General features: G+C 42.1%; 1 protein-coding gene across 2 annotated transcripts; it reads left to right on the top strand.

The window, feature by feature from the left end:
• The first annotated feature begins 1,824 nt into the window (after positions 1-1,824).
• Positions 1,825-18,738, top strand: Hpf1 (histone PARylation factor 1). Of its 2 annotated transcripts, none has more exons than XM_021170397.2 (8): positions 1,825-1,943; positions 5,222-5,387; positions 6,982-7,171; positions 8,261-8,359; positions 11,799-11,949; positions 15,390-15,477; positions 16,672-16,844; positions 18,496-18,738. In XM_021170397.2, exons 1-8 carry the CDS (start codon positions 1,896-1,898, stop codon positions 18,625-18,627), a joined length of 1,047 nt encoding a protein of 348 aa, XP_021026056.1. In that variant the 5' UTR covers positions 1,825-1,895; the 3' UTR covers positions 18,628-18,738. The 2 variants fall into 2 exon arrangements, with proteins under 2 accessions (XP_021026056.1, XP_021026057.1); XM_021170398.3 differs by having other exon boundaries at positions 1,860-1,943; positions 5,228-5,387.
• Positions 18,739-22,102: the final 3,364 nt, after the last annotated feature.

Raw genomic sequence — 22,102 nt, 5'->3', positions numbered from 1 at the left:
GGTTCTTCCCAGATGACCCTAGCAGGCAGCTAGGTCAACTTGATCAAAACAAACAAACAAACAAACAAAAATAAAACAAAAATAAATGAAAACAAATAAACAAAAACAAAAACAAAACAGGATAAGAAAGAGATGTGCTTTAATGTCTTTTTGTAAAAAAAAACTATATTTTAGAGATTTTGAAATTACATTGTTCAAATAATGTAATTTATAACCAGCCTCAAAGATTAAAGTTTTAAAATTATATGTAAAAAGAATGGATTCGCTTATTTTATAGAATCTCGTCTTATAAATGAGATTATATAGTAGTTTAAGAGGTGTACTGGTTAGGATTGTGAATGAGATAAAGGTTAATATTAAAGGTCATATGGAAACAAACATTCTAATCCCAAGTATAGGTTATTGACTGTTTTTCACACTCTTGCTTCAAACAGCTCTCTGAAACGGTTGTATAGTCACCTGAAGACTTTAGCCTATATTATCACAGTCTTTTCAAGTATTGTTAGGTGTGCTGAAATTCTGTCAGCTAAGTGTGAAACATGTACCAGATGAGTGGGGTAGGATGATGGAGGGAGTGCGACCTTTAGATCTTTTAATTTTCTCTTTCACTCCTGCCCCAGTTACAGCAAGGGAGCAGCTGTGCCCTGGTTTGAAGTGCTCCTCAAAACCAGAGGAGAAGGCTCAGTGGTAAAGATAAACACTGCCCTTGCAGGACACCCACGTCGAGTGGCTCACTGCCACTTATAACTCTATCTCCAGAGAATCCGATGCCTTTTTTTTTGGCATCTGTGGGACGCGCGCTCACACACACACACACACACACACACACACACACACATCTACAAATCTACACACACATAACTAAAAATAAAATAAGTTTAAAACCAAGGACATGTTCCACAAAATGAGAGTATACAAATTGTGAATAAGGAAGAGGGTGGGAAGGTGGTGGAGGAGTGTGTCTTCCAAACCGTGTTCTTCCTGAGAGTCAGATTCTGATTTTTAAGCTCTGGGTAGAGCCTGACAGTGAGCCTTTTAAACTGGCTCCGGGTGCTGCAGTTGCTCATGGTTCAGGGCTTACACTAAGCATAGCCAAGATTTGTAAAAACAAAAACAAAAAACGAATTGTATTAGGAATAAAGGACAGAGAAATGAGAGAGAGAGAGAGAGAGAGAGAGAGAGAGAGAGACACGATGTGAAGATAAAGGGAAGGAAATGGAGGGAGGGAAAGAAAAAAGATAGGTTTACTTAGTGTTAGACAATAGTGCAATAGGAAGGGAAAGGGAAGCCAGGCAGTAGTGGCACACGCCTTTAATCCCAGCACTTGGGAGGCAGAGGCAGGCGGATTTCTGAGTTCGAGGCCAGCCTGGTCTACAAAGGGAGCTCCAGGACAGCCAGGGCTACACAGAGAAACCCAGTCTCGAAAAACCAAAAAAAAAAAAAAAAAAATGAAGGGAAAGGGATGGAGTGCAAAAAAATTAATTCTTTAAATGAGTAGAAACGAAGAAAACGAAAAGGCTGAAGTGAGGCAGCATCTTAAAGCTATCTCTCTTGACAGCAGTATGCATATGAGTTCGAAGTTTATCGCTCCTTAAAGCACCCAAATTCAATAGTCTCTATAGTCTCGGTTCTAGCGCAGCGTGCGCTAGAAAATGGGCGGGGCCCTGGATGTCGCTCAGGGGGCGGTGCTTGCGTTCGGGGGGCGGGGCCACCCCAGGTCTGCGGACCGGGCCTTGCGTCTTCCTCCGTCTCAGGGGGCGGAGCCTGGTCTCTAAATTGACGCCGCTGAGTGGTTGAGCGGCAGCTTGGATTGGCGGCTTTTGAACCCGGAAGCAGTAGCGGGCGCTCGGAAGTGGCGGGAGCGCGGGCCTCCGCTCGCTCGCTGCGGCTGCGGGATGGTCGGCGGTGGCGGGAAGCGCAGGCCTGCCGGGGCGGGGCCGCAGGTAGGCGAGGCGGGATGCACTGGGTATGGGGACGCTAAGGGCCGTGGTGGAGCCGAGGGCCGCCCTGCGGGGCAATGGCCCGGGGAAGTCGTTCCTTTCCAGCGCCAGCCGGCTTCTCTGGGCGCAGTTCCCACGAAGCTCTGCTGCCAGCGGACGGACCGTCCATCCATTCATTCATTCATTCACTCACTCACTCACTCACTCACTCACTCACTCACTCATTCATTCATTCACTTACTAACCAGCTGATGGAAACTGGAGGAGCTGCCAGGGCGGCGAGGCACACGCGAACAAACATTTCACCTTTAGTTTTTTTGCTTGGGGTTAACGCAGGTGTGTAGAAGAAAATGCTGGATTTAACAAGCCCTGGAGTTATTAGAGACTTTTGTTTAAGACAGTCTTTATGTTGTAGCCCCGGCTGTCCTGGAACTTGATATGTAGATCAGAACTCAATATGTTGCCTTCAAATCACAGAGACCCTCTTGCCTCTGCCTCCAGGACATGCATCACCACTGCCCGGCTACTTTGGTTTGAAAATCGTTTTTGATGGCAGAGAAGAAACATAAGAGATTCCCCTGACCTGGAAGTGTAAGGGATATGGGTTCGCAGATGAGTGATAGATTGGCCAGTCTGGACTCTTACATGATTTCATGGGTTCCCTAAGCATACAGTAGCTAATGGGAGAAGTTAAGCAGGGAAACGAATGTTTAACAAAAGTGACTCCAGCTATGTTTTAAACTGGGTAGGGTGAGGCGATTGCTAAGGCTTAACGGCCAGTGGATGGTGCACATAGGTGTTATTCTTGTTGTGTTGTGTTTTCTCACAACACCAAGTTAAAAATGTGGTTTAAAGAGAACAGCCTTGTCAGGCAGAAGCAATAAGACCAAAAGTTCAGTGTCCTCCTCAGCTACATTGCAAGTTCAAGGCCAGCCTGGGTTACGATAGACCTGTCTTAAACAAAGTCTAGCTTGATGATGTAGAGAGTAATAGTACTGATGACTTGAATTCAGTCCCTGAAGTCATGTGGAGGTAGGAAAGGGGACCATGTGACCAAATTACATTGTATGTAAACCACTCCCACAGTTCTGCACCTACCTATTTGGGTGCCTTTTCCCTTTTGCCTAAGCATTTCCTGCTGCTTCTAGTCACTGTGGCTATCACCCTGAAGTTGGAGTTACCCCTGCCTTCTTGTAGAGTTTGTTGTTTCCTTTAAAAGCGTTTATGGTACATCTTGTCTTAGTCAGTATTCTACTGCTGTGAAGAGACACCATGACCATAAAAAAAAAAAAAAAAAAAAAAGTCTAGCTGGGGCTTGATTACAGTTTCAGAAGTCCGGTCCACTATCACCATGGCTGGAAGCGTGGTAGCAGGCAGGCAGGCAGGTATGCTGCAGGAGAAGCAGAGAGTTCTACATCCAGACTGGAAGGCAGCAGGAAGGGAGAGACTCTGGGCGTGGAATGGACTTTTTGAAACCTCAAAGCCTATCTATCCCCTAGTGACACACTTCCTCCACCAAGGCCACAGTTCCTAATCGTTTCCAGTACTGCCATTCCTTGGTGTCCAAGTACTCAAATTTATGAGCTTATAAGTGCTATTCTGTTTAAAACCACCACACATCTATCTAATCTTGGGGAGTTTTCTTAACTGAACATGATACCAAGATTGAGCCATGTTGTCTGCCTGTACTTCCCTTTCTTTCTTTCATTTAGTTAGTGTTCCCCAGTGTTTGAAAGCCCTGTAACTATCTATTTTCCTGTTGGCTGGCATTTCAACCCCCTAAGGACAGTGCCGTCAAAAACAATTCTTACCCGATGCCTGATTTGTACATCTAGTATGTAGGCACCAATGAATGATAGTTACCAATACATATGGTTGGACCCCTGAGAACATGTAGTTATCAACACCTGGGTGAGAAATGCCGACGCTAGCGTCACTGGCTTGTTGAGGGCAGCTCTCCCACACACTGGGCGGTGTTGAGCTGTATCCCTTAGCCTCTGCAGCACTAGGTGCCACTAGTCCTGCTGCGGTTAGAATGTGCAGAGCTTCGCCTGGATTCAGAACCACAAGGATCTAAGTTCCCAGAAAGAAAGAGATTGTACTTAGAAAACAAGACAGATAACCCCAAGTAAGCCTGTTGCCTTAGTAGCACTGAGCCAGTTTCCAATAGCACCCTTTAGCCTAGCATATTACATTGCATGGGTGCTAGAGATGCAAATCCTAGCATTACAAAGCCTCTTCCGAAAGACGTGGTGTGAGCTCAAAGGATATTCCCATTTTATTAGAGTCTATTGATCCTTAACTATACCATACTCTCCTCTCTTTTTGTTTGGAATGTCAAAAGGAAGTTATCTGGTTTTAAGTGGAAGGGTAGTAGTGACTGTGGTAAGTAGTCCAGACCTAACTATGGTTGGAGTTCCTGAAAAAACAGCTTTTTTCCCCCATTATTTATGTTTTAGGTTAGAATACAAAGAAATTGGTCTCATCCTGGCTTATTCATGCATATGTGCCATTGTACATTTGTTTTGTTCTTAAAGATGTATCCCATGATGGCTTTGCCCAGGCAGTCCTCTTAAGTGCTGTGATTGCTGGGTAATAACATTACAGGTGTGTGCCCCTGTACTTAACAGGAACAGCTTTTATCTGATAAATCCAGTTACTTGTGATCATTTGCTTCTGGTGGGCCTGATGAGTCTGTTTAAGTGAAAGGCATCTTGGTACCAAAACAGAGCTGAAACTTTTATGCCTTTATGACAGCTTTACATTTTCCCTTTGTTTCTTCTTGGTTTGTTTGTTTCTGCTATGGAGAAGCACATTTAAAGACATGCTTTGGGTGGGTATTTTTTGACCACCATGTAAACTGTGTGTTCTTTGTACAAAAGAATCTCTTGGAGTTTACTTAAGTATCATGAGCTCATGCTTTTGTTATTGCTTTTGTTTGTTTGTTTGTTTGTTTGTTTTAACATGTTAAAATGGAGGTAGAAAGATGGCTCAGCAGCTAAGAGCATGCACTGGGCTTGCAGAGGACCCAGGACAGTGTCTGCTATGTTGGGCAACTCCCAGCTCCAGCTCCAGGGATCACTGCTCTCCTCTAGCCTGAACAGCAGCCACATACCCCACCCAGCGTGCTTGAGCACACACACACACACACTCCTCACAATCGTAAGAGTAAATATTTAGGAAAATGTGTATGGTGCCCATAAACTGGCCAGCAAGCAATATTGGCATGCAAGGGTGGTTGTTGAATGTTCTGCTGGGAGGACTAAAGTCTCATGTGCCAGTTTCAGTGTGAGAAGACAGCTGAGGTGAAGAGGAGTAAGTTTTCTGAAGCCGATGTCTCCAGTGACCTTCGAAAAGAAGTGGAAAATCTTTATAAGCTTTCACTGCCTGAAGATTTCTATCATTTCTGGAAGTTCTGTGAAGAGCTTGATCCTGAAAAGCCAGCTGGTGAGTCTGTCTAGTCTTTCTGCTCCTCTGACTGGAAGAGATGACAGGAAACTGGAGGAAGGACAGAAACAGCTCATAGAAAAAGTGTTTTTAGCCACACATGGTGACACATGCCTATTATAGTCTCAGCAATTAAGATACTGGTTTGAGAGTTTCAGGCTAGCCTAGGATACATAGTGAGACCTTCTTAATAAAGAGAAGACAAAAGAACATTCCCACTTTCTAGTGAGTAAGGTATGTAGTCAGAGAACAAGTTAATATTTCTGTTGGTCAACTTCATTGCTGGGATGTGAAAAGACAGCCGAGCAGGAGGACAGCAGCCGTTACGTCATGGTTTTACCCAGCAGGAGGACAGGGACAGGTTAGAAGTTTCTGACTATGGTTAGTTGGCTCTATTGTTTTGGGGTCAGTGATACCTTATGTCATGAGGATGTGTCAGAAAGTACCTACCTCATGTCAGACAGGAAGCAAAGAGCATTAGGGAGCAAGAGTCCTGGGATAAGATGAACCCTTCAAGGCCATGTAACCATTAGTCACACTCATGTCATTAGCTGGGGACCATGCTTTCCATACATGAGCTGCTTTGGTGTAAGGTCATATACAAACCATAATGCTAAATATGCTACTGTCACCTATTGGCCAAGGCAAGCAGTTTCAGGACATTCTTTCATTTAAGGAATACAGAATGAAGGAAAATGAGCAGGTGCATATATTGTCATTTTACGTCTATAAACATGTCTTAATGGACTAGGTAAACTAAGAATTTGCATCAAGGCTGTTTACTGGAGAGAGAAACAGGGAGAGAGGGAAATGGCTTCAGTGTTTGTAACCCTCCTAGGAAAGCTGCAGACACTCTGAAGTTGGAAGTCTAAAGACCGGGAGTGACAGCTGACGAGAAGGAAAGGGAATGGTTTGGTTTGGTTTGGTTTTCTATCCTTAATCTACGTTGTCTCCTTAATCTGTATGTTTGTAGCTATAGCAGATAGTGGTGAGGTAAGGTAAGTGCATGGCTTTTAGGCCTGGAAGGGTGCAGAGCAGCTTGGCTGGGGCCAAGTAAAGGCAGAAATGCTCTAAGTGTAAGCTAATGCAGTAGTAAGTTTAAGGGGGAAAGCCTAAATTCAGTGCTACATTTCTGTTCAACTGATGTCTTTTCCATTGAGTAAAAACATTTTTACCGACTTTAAAGTGTTCTTTAAAACAACTGCTTGAGAATAATTTAGAACTAGTAGGCAGAGACAGGTGGATTTCTGAGTTTGAAGCCAGTCAGATCTACATGGTGAGTTCTATAAGAGTCAGGGCTGTATAGATTAAACCCTGTCTCGAAAAAAGGAAAAGGAAGGAAAAGAATCTTTTAGAGCTGGGTATGATGGTTCACACCTGCAGTCCCAGCACAGGAGCACGTGGTTCTCGGATTCCCAGGCTAGCCTAGTCTATATAAAATTCTAGTCTAGCTAGGGCTAATAGTGAGACCCTGTCTCCAAAAGGGGGAGCAGGGTAGAGAGAGAAAGGAAAAGAGCCATACCATCGTGGTGAAAGGCATTATTTTCTATTTGCCTCTACAAAGTGTTGCCTGATAAACTTATTTTCCTTATAGATGCGCTTGCCACAAGCCTGGGTCTTCGGTTAGTGGGTCCTTATGATATCCTTGCTGGGAAACATAAAATGAAGAAAAAACCCACAGGCTTGAACTGTAATCTTCACTGGAGGTTTTACTATGATCCTCCTGAGTTCCAGACCATTATTATTGGAGATAATAAAACTCAGTACCACATGGGGTATTTCAGGTAAAGGATCTCTCTTCTCTAAAATACAGCTGCTCTGCTATTAATGAGTCTCAGTGGACCGTCACTGACATCCAGGCTGAAAGGCTCCTTCTCCTCTTACCAGTGCCTCCATGGTCGCTCTGTTATTCTGGCTACCTTCCACCTCTTTAGCCTGCGTGGGTTGGTGAACTCTTTACACCAAAGTTCCTGGATTTCTTTCTCTCTTTGAATATAAAGTTTTTGAGTTATTTTGGTTTTTGTTTTGTTTTGTTTTGGGTTCAGAAGAACTTTACAGCCAAGTAAGATAATGTAGACCAGCAGTTTGACTTACACCATGCACTTCCAGGGGCTGGAGGACTCACAGATTGGTCCTGCCATTCATTATCTTGATGGCAGTATGCCAGTCAGTGACTTTCTGTGACTCTGTTTCCTCTATTGCACATATTTGATAGGACTATTGTGAGAACTAAGTGAACCTTGTCAGCAGATAGGGCAATGTGAGAAGTACCCTGTCCACTTCCGGAGGACACTGGGACCTGAAGCTGAGGTGAAATAACAGAAGAAGGGGTGCCGTGTGGCTAGGGAGAAGCGCTGCACAGAACTCTGGGGCTGGGGGTGGGGGTGGGGGTGGGGGAGGCTCAGACAGCTTTGCTCTTGCTTTGGCACTGATAGACTGCTAGGACCTGCAGGGAGAACCGTGACTTCTCTCTCACTGGTCTCTTTAATTTACAGTAAAAGGGTGGGATACGATGCTTCAGGGTTTTATAGCTGTCCTGTTTCCTTTCACTTTTACTCCACTTTTCTCTCTTGCATTTTTTTTCTTAATATACTCTAAAGTGAAGGTGACCAGCAGTTGTTTGTAATACTCTGTTGACAGATTTTCTTTCCTTATTTCTCATTATTCAAGTAAAAATTAATTAGGTACTAAAAACCTTAGCTGTAGGTTCTGATACAAACTTTATTGTAGACAGTCTAAAGATACTTGGAGGTTAAGCCTAGCAAGTTTATTCTACTTTTTACAGCTACGAATTTGTCTGTAGACCTGATTTTCTGCTTGTTGGCATTATAAATTATGGATAGCTAAACTTTTATTATCTTTCATTAAAACAGGGATTCTCCCGATGAACTTCCTGTATACGTGGGTACAAATGAAGCAAAGAAAAATTGTATAATTATTCAAAATGGAGACAATGTGTTTGCTGCCGTCAAGTAAGGAACAATTTCATTTCAGTTCTCTTCACTCGTTGTCCTTATACAATTTTGCTGCTTGTCATCAAAACCTTCTGGAACTGCTTATTTAATGAACATATTGCTGGGTCCTGGGGTGAGCTCTGAACCTGAAGCAGAGCATGCTGTTAGCATGTTCTTAGCATGTCAAAACCTCTGTAATTCATCCTGTGCAGTGCAAAAAATGTGTAAGCAGTGTTTGATCTTCATTTCAGATGCCCCAGGGAAAAATCAGGGTTTTTTTTCTCTACTAAACATCACATTTAAACGGTGTCATTAAGAGTTCATTATAAGAACCAACAGCAATGTAGTTCAAACTGGAAAGTTTTCAGGAGTAAGGAATTTACAGAATCCTTGGAATGGCTGCTGCGACAAGCTGAGCCTCCAGGGATAACAGTTGCAAGGCTACTTCTCATCATCGGCGAGTGTCTCTGCAGTTATCCAGAGGCTGGGCAATGAGCTGCTTGTAGGCCATAGCATTGATGTATAGTTATACCCGAACAGTTGCTGCCCTGCCCTCTGCCCCTACAGCTTATATGAAGTAGGAATACAGAAGCATGGCTGCTACTTCCCACTCCTTCCTTCAGACTTGAAAGAGGTGCTTCTGCTTGGGGTCAGCCAGGTCTGATTCGGAATCAGCTAAAAATAGCATGAGAAATGCACCAGTTTTCTATGTAGGAGGGGTCAGAATCCAGCTGAGTGAACCAATTGGTATTGACCACAGACATGATTTGAAGTCATTCGTTAGTAGGTATGCACTGTACGTTGTAATTCAACAGGTTAATCTCTATCACTTGAAATAGCTAGACCATGTTTTGTATGACTCTAAAGGGCTTTATGTCCCCCTGACTTAATAGTATAATTTATTATTAAAGGATCAAACCAAGTCAGTCCAGGGTGACCACTGTTCTGTGGTGTATATACACTGATGTACCTGGATGACAGCAGCATTCTGTTCTTTCTCTTGTAAGATTTGAGTCTTATGTAAATTGTTATAAGTTCTCTTTCTCCCCTGGGTTGTTGGTTTTTATTGTTTTAGTTTTGAGTACTGGGGGCTGAACCAGGGTCATGACCATCCGAGGCAAGTGCCTACTACTTGTTATATCCTTGGCCTCGGTAACATTTCTTCTAAACCTTTAAGATTTATCATTCAGCTTAAACTGGCATTGTCTGTATTAGAAACTGTAGTTGTTTACTGGCATATGGTCTGTCTCCTGTGCTAGCGTGTAAGCCCCACAAGGGCAGGGGCAATAACTTTTATATCGTGCTGTTCCATTAGCATAGAAATAAATCTCTTTTTAAATTTCTAGTGCTGGGGACCAAACTCAGGGCATTATTATTATAAATTGTTTATTAAAAACATTCTAGAAACAACACATCTAGCAGTAAGGAAGATAAGGTAAGTAAATACAAAACATTTGCATTATAAATTATATTTTATATAAATCACATAATAAAAGCACTATAGGGGCTGGAGAGATGGCTCAGCGGTTAAGAGCACCGGCTGCTCTTGCTAAGGTCCTGAGTTCAAATCCCAGCAACATGGTGGCTCACAACCATCTGTAATGGATTCTGATGCCCTCTTCTGGTGTGTCTGAAGACAGCTACAGTGTACTCACATACATAAAATAAATAATTCTAAAAAAAAAAAAAACACTATAAATGCCATGATTGTGATTGTTGTGAAGAGGGCAAATAAGAGAATCGGATGATTCTGATTTTTTTCATGTCTAATGCATGTGGAAAATAATCTATATTCAAAGATTTTGATCTTTACACAACAGAAGTGATGTTTTGTCTTTCGGCTTTCCTTCCCTAAAACTAACTGCCACAATAGTTTTGAACTGATGGACCTGTGGTAGTCCATGCCACCTTAGATACAAAGTAGTAATGCAATGGGTTCCGGGTTTTTGTTTGTTTGTGCACCTGTGGCACAAAGGGAGTGGTTGCTGTTGGTGGCACTGTTGGCACCCTTGTAAGACTCAGCATACTGACACTAAGTTAGCAGAATTGCATTGTTCATTGTTGCGTTTAAAGACATCAGCAATGCATGCCCCCAAGCGCATTAGGTCTCTCTCTACATGCCAGTATGTCCTGCATGACGAAATGGGCAATAGGTAGGAGGCACTTTTGGACATTGAAGTGTTGTGAGTTGAACTTTCACTGACTTTTGCTGAGGGGTAGTGATTGACAGACTTTATTTGGGCACAAGTTATAGGAGCAGACATTTTCTCAAACCAAAGGAATTGCCAATTATATTTGGTGTCATTGCTAAAATTGAATGTTTAGCACAAATCAGATAGGAAGGGCTAGTAACCACCATGATGAGCGTTTCTCTAGAACGTCCTAATAACAGTCATGAATGAGATGTTTTTCGTGTTGTATAATGGGGATGAACTTGGTGGAATGAGAAGTTTCAACATGAGATTTACACAACTTTGTGAGCCAATATGTTCTAAATAATCATTCCAGAAGGCTGTTAAAAAAAAAAAAAAAGACATGCATGGGTAAAGCTTTATTCAGACATGCAGGCGTTCCAGTGGGTGTAACAAAGTGGCTGTGATCACTGCTTCGGTCGGTTTGCATGCTGCACGCCTTTAAATATCATCTAGCAGCGTGTTCAGTAGCTTTGAGTGGTATTGAGATGATCACAACAGCTTGGTGGGGAAAGGGTCTTGGTGGCTGCACAGTACCTTACTTAGAATAATGGGGGGATGTCTTCTGTGAAGGGCAGTGTATGTGTGAATGTGTCTAAGGGAGAGACCCAGGGTATTTGAAGGCCTCCTAGCCTCCTTGAGCGAGCTTGAGGAAAAGATCCGTTCACATTTTGACAGGGCCACATCTAGTGCTTAGTAGATCTCTTGATGTACACAGTCCATGGTGGTTAAATTAAGCAATGAGGACGTGCTGATGTTTGTGGTTTGGGTCTCCATGACATGCAGTCCATCATTACTACCTTTTGTGCCTCAGTTTCCTGATATGTAAAGAGGACTGGAGTTATATGGCTTGAATGACTACTGAAGTTCCTATGTAGGTTGCAAATAGTTCATTCCAGGGGCCTGCTACGAGGGTGAGGGTTATAAAAATCCAAATCCTTTTTTGTGGACAGCACACTTGTGTTTCCTTCTTGAGCCAGCCCTGTCCAGGCAGAATACCATTTCTCAGTTTCCAGCAGTACGACTTAAACTCCGCCTCCGCTTTTCAATGGTTTTCCTCTCATGTTTGCAATGAATATACACAGTCCAGGCGTGCTGGCTCACTCTGTGCTTCCAGCTTCATATTGGTTCTGTTATGCCTTGTTTGACTGCCTGTGAGGGCTTGGAGAGGATCGTATGGAACTTGACGTTTTTGTCTCAGCTCTTTGACTTCTGTGTATAGACAGAGGCCAGCAGTGTAACAATAGCTTTTGCTTCTTTTCCAGATTATTTTTAATGAAAAAACTTAAAGAAGTAACAGATAGAAAGAAAACTAGCATTTTGAAAAACATAGATGAAAAACTCACAGAAGCAGCCAGAAAACTAGGATACTCACTGGAACAGAGAACCGTGAAGATGAGACAGAGAGATAAGAAGGTAGGGTTGCATGTGTTCTTCTGACTGTTGTGCTCTGCCCTTGGCTCCTCCCCACCTGCACCACGTACTTTTCTCTAGTCCTGTCCTAAGGACAGCTGTATGCCCCCAGGGACTCTGGGATGTCCCTAGCTGGGGTCAGGTGGCTCCTGCATGTGCACATTGGCATGCCGCCTGAGTCCTGTAACTGGAGCCTGTTTCTGTGGTTGCATAATGCATTGTAGTCTTTTAATCTTGTTGTATTGGCCATTGTGTAAAGGTAGAGAAAAGCAGCTTTGTGCTTAATATTGAACTTCATTGTCTGATGGCTGAGTTCTCGTTTTAGTGCAAGGTATTGTAGTGGTGCAGTTCTGTACTTAAGAGACTTAATTCTCTTTCTAGAAACAGTATGGGTTAAGATTTGCTAATTTTCTCCTGAATCCTCCTTGACCCTATCAGCATTTCCTAGAGCTTGCAGTATGACAAAGTATCTTGTAAAGGAGCAAGTAATTCTCAGGTTAGGGGTTCTTTTGGGTTTTCAGCAATGGATGTCAGAGTAAGTCTACAGATATGTGAAAGAACTTCTCTTTGTGGGCATTCCTCCTAAGTACTGGGCAAGTGAGGGCTGGTGTTCTCCTCCTGTTTCTTCTCTCACTGTTGTCTTCTGAAGCTGGTTGATCTGAACATGCTAAGCCATACGAAGTCCTTGTTATTTCTGAGTTAACAGGTACTGTGCAAAGTTTGTAGTACTTCGTTACTGAAGACCTGCTTCATTCTCTAATCTTGATTCAGTGGCAGGCATGAACCACAGCCACTGAATTGCTGTAACTCTGTCTTTAGTCCTACAGACCAGAGAGAGTTTCTAAATGTGAGTTAATTACAATGACTTTAACATTTTATAGTCTTCTTTTACCTTACTAGCTGTCAGGGAAAATTCTTACTAGAAGAAAGAGACATGTATTTAAATTGCTATTATGTATTCTGAAGATGTCCTGAGTAGTGAGCGTCTGTGGATGTGATGGTCAGCAAGTTCTTTGAGAAGACCCTTGTTTTATTGTTAACAGCTATACCTTAGTTTACAGACCTTACTGCTTTTCTTCATGTGTAAACTTCATGTGTTTCCTTCATGATTGAAACTTCAGTTTCTTGCTGTGCTTATTCTGACTCCTCCCAAGTCTATATTCAGTGTTTGTTTTTCATTAAAAGATAGTAACACAAATACAAGGTAAACCATTTAAAAGAGAATTTTGACTTTTCTCCTTCCCTGTTGACACTTGTTTTCAGATTTTTTTTTTAAGATTTTTTTTTTTTAAGATTTATTTATTTAATGTATGTGAGTACATTGTAGCTGTCTTCAGACACAGCAGAAGAGGGTATCAGATCCCATTATAGATGGTTGTGGGCCGCCATGTGGTTGCTGAGAATTGAACTCAGGACCTCTAGAAGAGCAGTCAGTGTTCTTAACCACTCTGGAGCCATCTCTGCAGCCCTTTCATATCCTTTTTAATTTATGTATAATTCTTAATGTTACTGTGAGATTTCCACTTAATTCATACTTTCCTGTTTCTGAGAACTCAGGTCCAGTAGGTATGCTAGTGACTTTGTCCCAGCACATGAGCATACAGTCTGCATCATAGTACTGAGTGTCTCACAGCAGTGTATAGTGTTTGCGAGGAGGTGGCACCTTGGAGTACTTTGAAATGCAGTCTGTGTGAGTCATGGCATTTGCCCCACTGGAAATCTGTACAGAGCAGAACTTTCCCCTTTCTTCTAGTATTTTAGTTTTGTTTTCACATTTAAGACTGAAAGCCAAACTAAGATAATCCTGTGTAAATATTAAGACATAAGGCTGTAAACTATCTTTTTCTAAACCATTTTCCATGTCTGTAAATTCCTTCTGAACATTCTGCCCTCTGGGGTAGCTTAGCAAAGGCTGATGGAAGACGTGGAGGGAGGGCTAATGGGAGAGTAGGAGGGGAGTGGCCTTTAACATACCTGGGCTAGGTGAAGACTTTAAAAGTAGAGGTCACAGTCAGACATGGTGGTGCACGCCTTTAATCCCAGCACTCAGCACTGCCCAGGAGGCAGAGGCAGGCGGAGTTCAAGGCCATCCTGGTCTACAAAGTGAGTTCCAGGACAGCTAGAGCTACACAGAGAAACCGTCTCGAAAAAACAAAACAAACAAACAAACAAAAATAAAAGTAGAGGTCACTTTTGGACTGTATTTTTCTTCTGTCTTGGGAGCTTTCACTAAGATACAGAGTGGAATACTGAAGATATTTTACTAGAAAATACCAAGACCTAGTATGTCAGTGCATATTTGTAACCCCAGTACTGAGGCAGAATCATCAAGAATTCTAGCCAGGGGTATGGAGAGATGGCTTGGTAGTTAAGAACACAGGACCAGGGTTGGATTCCCAGGACCCCCCTGAAGGTTCACCATCATCTGTAACTAGGTCCAGCAGATCTTTTGTTCTTCTCTGGTCTCCGCAGGCACCAGACATGTGTTATATAGACACACATGCAAGCAAAACACCCATATACATAAAACGAACAAGTTGAAAAAAATTAAAGCCAGCCTGAGATAATGCTAAAAGTAAAAATCATTGAATGTGGAACTAAGGAAAATGGATCTAAAGCTAATGCTCAAGGAATGCTCCTCAGAAGGGTCATGATTGTGGGCACCCAGAGCGGGGCCTGCTTTCATCTTTGAAGATGAATGATAAATGGGCCACATGCTTTGTCTAGAAAAGCTCTGTTTAGAACTACGCTGCTTTATGGGAGGTTATTAATGAGTCTAAATTTCCCAGTTCAGTCTGAATTTGGCCGTTTTGATGAATTCTGTTGTTTTTCTACAGATTTTACCCTATTGTCTCTTCCTTTCAAACCCCGAGTCTCTATCTAGCAAGGACTGCTATTCTGACACGTACCAGTTCTGGTGGTTTTCTGACATGTCAACACAAATTTGTAAATGACTGGCATGGGCTGGTGAGATGACTCAGTGGTTAAGAGCGCCGACTGCTCTTCCAAAGGTCCTGAGTTCAAATCCCAGCAACCACATGGTGGCTCACAACCATCTGTAACGAAATCTGATGCCCTCTTCTGGAGTGTCTGAAGATAGCTACAGTGTACTTACATATAATAAATAAATAAGTAAATATTTTTAAAAATCAATCAATAAACAAAATAGAAAATATTTTTAATAAAATGACTAGCATGATTCATTTAATCCACTTACTTTATTTTATAATTACTTCAAATGTTTGACTTTTGGTTTTAAAACAATCTATTCTCCCCAAGATCCAGATTTTCTAAGATAATGTCTCTGGATGCTCTATTTTGACAACATTCAGGGTTTGTGTGTGTGGAGGTGGGGAGGTAGATCTTTTGTTCTTTGGGGTGTCTTTGCATGGTCTCTTTTTTCCCCCCTTTGGTCAATTGTTTTGTTTTCTTCTTGAATTTAGGTTGTGACAAAGACTTTTCATGGTGCAGGATTGGTTGTTCCAGTAGATAAAAATGATGTTGGTTACCGAGAGCTCCCTGAAACAGATGGTAATGTGTTCCCTGTGGAAATATGTGCATGTATGTATATAAGCATGGGGAAAGCTTTCTCTGGTGTTGAGAAATAGGTAGGTGTTACGAGCAAACTCAGGCTTTCCTAGCTTGATTTAGCCTGTTTTAGCACCTTTGACCTAGTACTGACTGCATTTGGTTGCAGTCACAAAACACTGGTCTTGGTGAACATTTTAGTTTTTATCCTCCTAATACTTCATGTGTCATATGGAAGTACTTAGTTACACACAGTTAACACTGTTGAAAAGGAGTCATATGCTCTGCTTCTTTACTGTGAGGCCACCCCCACCCCGCCTTGCCATTCTTTATATTTTTGTTTCTGTGGACATAAGATTTAAAGAGAACCCAAATTCGTATCTCCTCCCGGAAAGCAAGCACTCTCGCCTCATCCACATGGCTGCCTGCTCCTCAGGATAGCGGAGGCTTAGCAATTCTTACGTGGTGTATGCAGCCAGCACGTTGGGATGGGTTTTGGCGCAATTTATATTTCATCCAGCTTGCTATAGTAGGAATTTATAGAGGAACTGAAGCTGGCCGATAAATGGCTCCTGAACACTTCACCTGTGGCTAATGCCGCAGACAAATGGCATAATTTAAATTTGTTTAAATTTATAAGTTAAGCCAGCATTAAACATTTTTATATTGATTATATGTTGAAATAGTGCTAGATTAGGAGTATTGGGTTAAATGAGTTTCAACTGGTTTTAGTTGGGGGCCAAAATGGGGAAGGTATGGGAGGAGGAGGGGAGAGTGGGAGCGAGAACATGGAGGTCACAGGATCGCTCTTGGTGATTAGTTCTCATGCTGCCTCGTGAGATCTGGTAATGAACTTAGGTGGCCTGGCCTTTGTACCAGAGCCTATAATCCAGAGCCCTATCACCAGCCCTCTCGGTTTTTTTTTAGTGTGGATATTTTAAATGTGAATTACAGATTTCTCTCACTGATCTGTCTTGTCTGTTCCCTGAAGCCAGAGATAATCAATCTCTGGGAAAGCCTAGGGGCTGTGGCTCCTAGTGTCCAGGCTTCTGCTTGAATCAGAACAGAAGTAACATGATAGACATTTTCATAGTGGATTAATAAGATGACATTAGTTGAGTTAGTACAAGACATACAGAAAAGCCTTACTTAAAATCCCCCATTAGAGATGATACCTTTACATCATGGTTTTTTCAGCTGACCTTAAGAGAATCTGCAAGGCGATTGTCGATGCTGCTAGCGATGAGGAGAGACTGAAAGCATTCGCTCCCATTCAGGAGATGATGACTTTTGTGCAGTTTGCTAATGATGAGTGTGATTATGGCATGGGGCTGGAATTAGGAATGGACCTCTTTTGCTATGGCTCTCATGTGAGTAAAACTCCTCTTTCTGCATTACCGTACACACATACTCACGGTTACTTATCTTCTCAACTTCAGCTGGCGAGGGGTGGATCCAGCTGGTATTTCCAAACCTTTGGAAGTGATTTGAACGTCAAAGTTCTAAAAGTATTTGAAATCTTATATTGAGGCAAAGGTGAATAAGCAGAATTATTTCCTCAATTTCCTATTGAACTCAGCTTGTGAATCAGTATCTCAGGGGGTAGGTATGCCATCTTTGCGGTGTCTGGATAGGCTTGTGGATATGGATGTGGAAATGTATACGCCCCTTTCTTTTGTTTCTGTTGGGGTGGGTGTCATCTACTACCATGTCTTAAATACTGTTTTCAAGTATTTTAATTAAAATATTGGAGCGAGTAGTCTATCATTGACCCCTTCCTACCTGTAAAATTGCCTTCTCATGGGCACATGCATGCTCCTCACTGTACCTTTGGTAACTCACTGCTAGGGCACCATCTCCAGGCTCCCAATGGCAGCCCCATTCCAGCGTCTAAGTCCAGGATTCACAAATTGCAGATGCTTGGGAGCCACCGTAGCTAGTATTAATGCAAACTGTATGAGTAGGTCAGAGGTGTGGCCCTGCAGTCATTAACATTGCCATGTGGCAGGAATGCCACCACTTTGTAGACTATACTGAGGAGCAAGACTAAGCCAGTACGCATCAGTCATCGAGGCGGCTTTGATCACAGATTAGTGTTTCCTTGCCCCCACTTTGAATTACAGGGTGGTTCCTGACAAACTGATCTGACTGGTCAAGAACCCTGACTGAGACCCCTGTTTAAAGCATCATATGGCCCCTTTCTTCCTGGCTTCTAGTTATCAGTAAAAAGTGTCCAAAGTGTTAAACAGGCAGAATGATATAGTTGTCACAAAGGACCTAACCATAAATGCCATTGATGAAGTAGGTATTAAAAAAAAAACCCAAATTTGATGGTGTGAGAATTACATGAGGAATGAAAAGATGTGGTACATTGCATACGTGCTTAAATAAATGCTATTTCTCACAAAAGAATGTTACTGGGTTTCCTGCTAGGGTGTATGTAAAAGCAATGCTGCGAAACCATTCAGTAAACCTGAGACTGAACTCTAAGCAAGGAAGAAACGCTTACATGGTAGAGAATGAGCTGAGACTAAAGGGGAGGAGCTGGAGAGATGGCTCCGTGGGGTAGAGCACCCAGAGGGACCCGAGTTCTATTACAAGCATCCACAGGCACTCACAAGTCAAATATGTGGTGCACATTTAGGTAAAAGACATATATAAAATTGTTTAAAAAATGATGGAGATTTGTAACCTCATATTTGTCATACCTATTACAAGGTCTATTGAAAAGTCTTAACTAATAAAAATAGTTAAGAAGAAAGCATTTAATGGAACTTTGGGACAAAAATGTTGATAAAATTAACGGACCATGAGAAACTTAAATTTGTAATGCCTCTGAACTCCTTACAGGATTTTTTTTTTTTTTTGAGGTGAACAAATTGTCTTTAGGACAGAAGAGCCAGGGACATGTCCCATTCTTAGGGCCGACTGGGTAGACTTCGTTGCACAGGTGTGTTTCCATGTATTTTTCAGCTGTACCTGCCATTTTCTCACCCTGATGTTATGTTCTTTGCTTTTTAGTATTTTCACAAAGTTGCTGGTCAGCTTTTACCTCTTGCGTATAATCTATTGAAGAGGGATCTGTTTGCAAAAATTATTGAAGATCATCTGGCAAGCAGAAGTGAAGAGAACATAGACCAGCTTGCAGGATGAACAAGCTGCCCTGTTTGTGCAGTGCTTTGAAGTGGGACCAACAGATGGGGTTTTGTTTTTAAGGAATGGAGAAATAAATAATGGGAATTTTATTAAAAACTTTATAATATGGCTCTTCTGGTGTTTCTTTCACATGCTAATTAATAAGTGGCACTGCTCAACATTTTAGAAATTCTTTAGTTTCTGAGGTTCTTTTCTGAGTATGGTCCTCAATATTAACTTGCTTAACCATCTATTAGCTAGAAATACTAGGTTAATTAAAACTAAAAACACTTGGGACTGGACAAATGGCTCAGCAGTTAAGAGCACTGACTACTCTTCCAGAGGACCCTTTCATTTCACACATGGCAGCTCACAACTGTCTAACTGGCATCTGACTACCTCACTCGTACATATACAGAACAAAAATAACAACAACAACAAAAAACCAAAAAAAAAACCCTCTCCTCTTAGTGATGACAACAGTCTCAAAAATACAGTTTTCAGACTTTATGTTCCATAGGACCAGTATGAATCCCAGCGAGATTTATCAAGATGAAAGGGAAGAGGCAGCTTTTCATCCATGCCACCCACAAGCTAACACAGAGCTGTGTTTCCAAAGCTGTGCTACCTATCAGAACCAAGACAGGAACTGGACACAGAGCATGACTGTTACCTGTGGGCTGAAAATTAGCTCAGCCATAGAGCACTTTGTCTAATGTGTGAGGCCCCAGGCTTGATTCCAGAATTATTTACACAGCAATTACAACTTGGATGTTTGTGAATACAGTAATGAGGATAATGAGATAACTGATCTTTCAGTTACTGAACATTTCATTAGAGAGCAAGCTCCCTGGTATAGAATACGGAGCCTGACATTCTCACCACTTTCCTTCACTAACGGCAGTTTGAATTGAATACTACACGTATTTAACCTAGGGATCTGACTGGAACACATTTTAAGTGCCTAAGCACATTATTCACGAACCACCATGACTCAAATCAGGATTGTAATCCAACTTAAATCCATTTTCTTACTTCTTTGGGCCCAGCGATAGAATTTCTGTTAACCTTTCAAGCATTTATGTTGAACCATGCCCAAGGACATGGAATGCTATGAAAGATATTTTATAAAGACCTAAACTCCCATTAGCTCAAAACTGAGCTTGTAATGTAATGGTCTCTAAACTATCCTACCATAATCCTTTCACTGATGCAGTGTACAGACCTCAGTTCCAAGACTGTTGTCTAGACTAGGGTTTGACAAACCTGGAGCTGGTCAGTACCAACAATGAAACTTCAGCCCAGTTCCAAGCATCGAACTACCTAAATATTACCCTCAACAGTCCATCTTCCTCTAACTCCCCAGTTTTCCAACCTGACTATAATCTCCTTCACCCAGCCTTAAGGTTCAATTTCCATCCTCATGCATGCCTCAACTGTGTTGCATTTATGTTAGTACTCAAAACCAAATAAACTACATTTTACCTGAATTCTCAGAACCAAGTAGCTAGGAAGGAAAAAAGAAAAAAAAAAAAAAAGCAGCTGTGTCATACTGAGGACATTTTAACCTCAGATGGCTATTTTAGATGCCCATGGGACCTAGTTCTTTTTCATCTGTTCAAGCTCCAACATCTCCCCCATTCTCGGTTAATGTCACAGAAAAAGTGGCAGCAATCAGAACAGACTTAATGTCACACCTTTTACATTTGTTTTCATGATCTTAGCCTCTTTAGCCTACATAAGGATCCCCACACACATCATTGACATAATTAGAAGCTATAATAACCTACACATCTTAAAATCTGATCTCAAACTATTCTCTCAGACACTGCCATCACCAACAGGAAAGGCTATATCCTGCACCTTATTTCCTGAAAACACAGAATCACAACTCTCTCCTGCCTAACAGACCCATTCCACTTCCACTCTCGCTACCACCATTCCGTCAAACACTCAGGCAAGTCGTCAGTGTGCTCACACTGGCTAGCTTTGAGGCCTTTCTTCACCTCTCAGTAAATACCTGGCTGCTGAGGACTCCTTGAAACTCCTTTATTTGGTTTACATCACTGTGCTTCAATGGTGCCCCTTTCCACCTCATTGGCAATTCTTTGGCTGTCTCATTTTACCATTGATTCTTCTGCCTCTTCTCTGTCTAAACTTAAATCCTGTAACGCCATCCTGTTCTGGAAGGTACCTCTCATTTAGCTCAAGGCTGTTCTTTAACTTGAATCTCACATATGCATTAGTTCCTACTTGTAATCCTGTTACTAACACATTATGACTTGGCTGGAGAGAGAGGAGGGAGGGAGAGAGAGAGATCGCGCTCAGCAGTTAAGAACATTTGCACCTATTTCAGAGAACTAGAGTTTGGTTTTCACCACCCAGATCTGATGGCTCACAGCTACCACTGTTATCTTGAGTTCCAAAGACACCTGCACTCTCTTGTGCATAAACACACAAAATAAGAAGCTGGAGAGATGGCAAAGTAGCTAAAAAGCATGTACTGTTTTTAATAGAAGAGTCAAGTTCAGTTCTAAATGTACACATTAGATGTATCCCAACTGCCTGTAACTCTAGCTCCAGGGGACCTGACGTCTGTCCTCCTTGGGCACTTGCACACATTCACAGTTTAAATTACACACACACAAACACACAACCAAACAACAGCAACAAAAACAAACAAACAACCCCTTAGTATTGGGCTGACAAGGTTGTTCAGTGGGCAGAGGAACTTTCCAGCAGGCCTTAAGCCTGAGTTTGATCTCTGGCTCCCACATGTTGGCAGGAGGTAACTGGCCACTGAGGGTTGTCCTCTGACCCCCACATGCATGTGATGGTATGCACATGCCCCCTTTTATGTACACACAAGATAGACACAACCTAATGTCTAAACCCCTTAGGTGGCACTGATCCCTGTAGCCTTTTCCAGTCCATGCCATTCTGTCATCATCCTAAAAACCTAAATTTGCACCTATTCCAGAGAACTGCAGTTCTCTTGAGCAGATCACAAATCCTTGCTATCTCTAGAAATAATACCATTTTCATCACAATTAACTTCCAGTAAACTGTAAGTGGAACATAGATGATAAAAGCTTTATCCTGCCCCTGTGGTGTTTCCCCCTTAACTAACTGCTTACTATCAGAGAACTGAAACTTCAAGTGTCTCTTAACCCTAGTTTAAAGCAGGTCTGTTTATGTATTTATTTCTAAGGAGATTGTTTTTAAGAATGTAAAGTCATTCTCTTCATGCAGACAGTGTAATTGTTCTTCTAAGAACAAACATTTTCAAACTGAACTGGAATCTTTTGTGTTGCCAACTGGGAGCCCTAGCCTGTTGCAGTACAGTGTACACGCATTCTCAATCATGCTGGCTTACACTGACTGCACAGTGCGGCTGCGCAAAGGAAGAGCTGCTGGTACAGGTGCAATTAAAAGCCAAACCACACATTTAAGTAGAGATTTTAATAGATCTTAACTCATCACAGTAATCATT

The sequence above is a fragment of the Mus caroli genome, unplaced genomic scaffold (genome assembly GCF_978045245.1).
Source record: "Mus caroli unplaced genomic scaffold, Mus_caroli_1 scaffold_10, whole genome shotgun sequence".
NCBI lineage: Eukaryota > Metazoa > Chordata > Mammalia > Rodentia > Muridae > Mus > Mus caroli.
The sequence above is the reverse complement of the archived record's forward strand: the minus strand, read 5'-3'. Positions and strand labels throughout refer to the sequence as shown.

What these genes read in the sequence shown, in the direction of transcription:
- Hpf1 (XM_021170397.2), top strand. Translation starts at nt 1,896, where the DNA reads ATGGTCGGCGGTGGCGGGAAGCGCAGGCCTGCCGGGGCGGGGCCGCAG. An exon ending in AATGTGTTTGCTGCCGTCAA is followed by an intron (nt 8,360 to 11,798) that starts GTAAGGAACAAT and finishes CTTCTTTTCCAG; the next exon opens with ATTATTTTTAATGAAAAAAC. An exon ending in TCTTTTGCTATGGCTCTCAT is followed by an intron (nt 16,845 to 18,495) that starts GTGAGTAAAACT and finishes TTTGCTTTTTAG; the next exon opens with TATTTTCACAAAGTTGCTGG.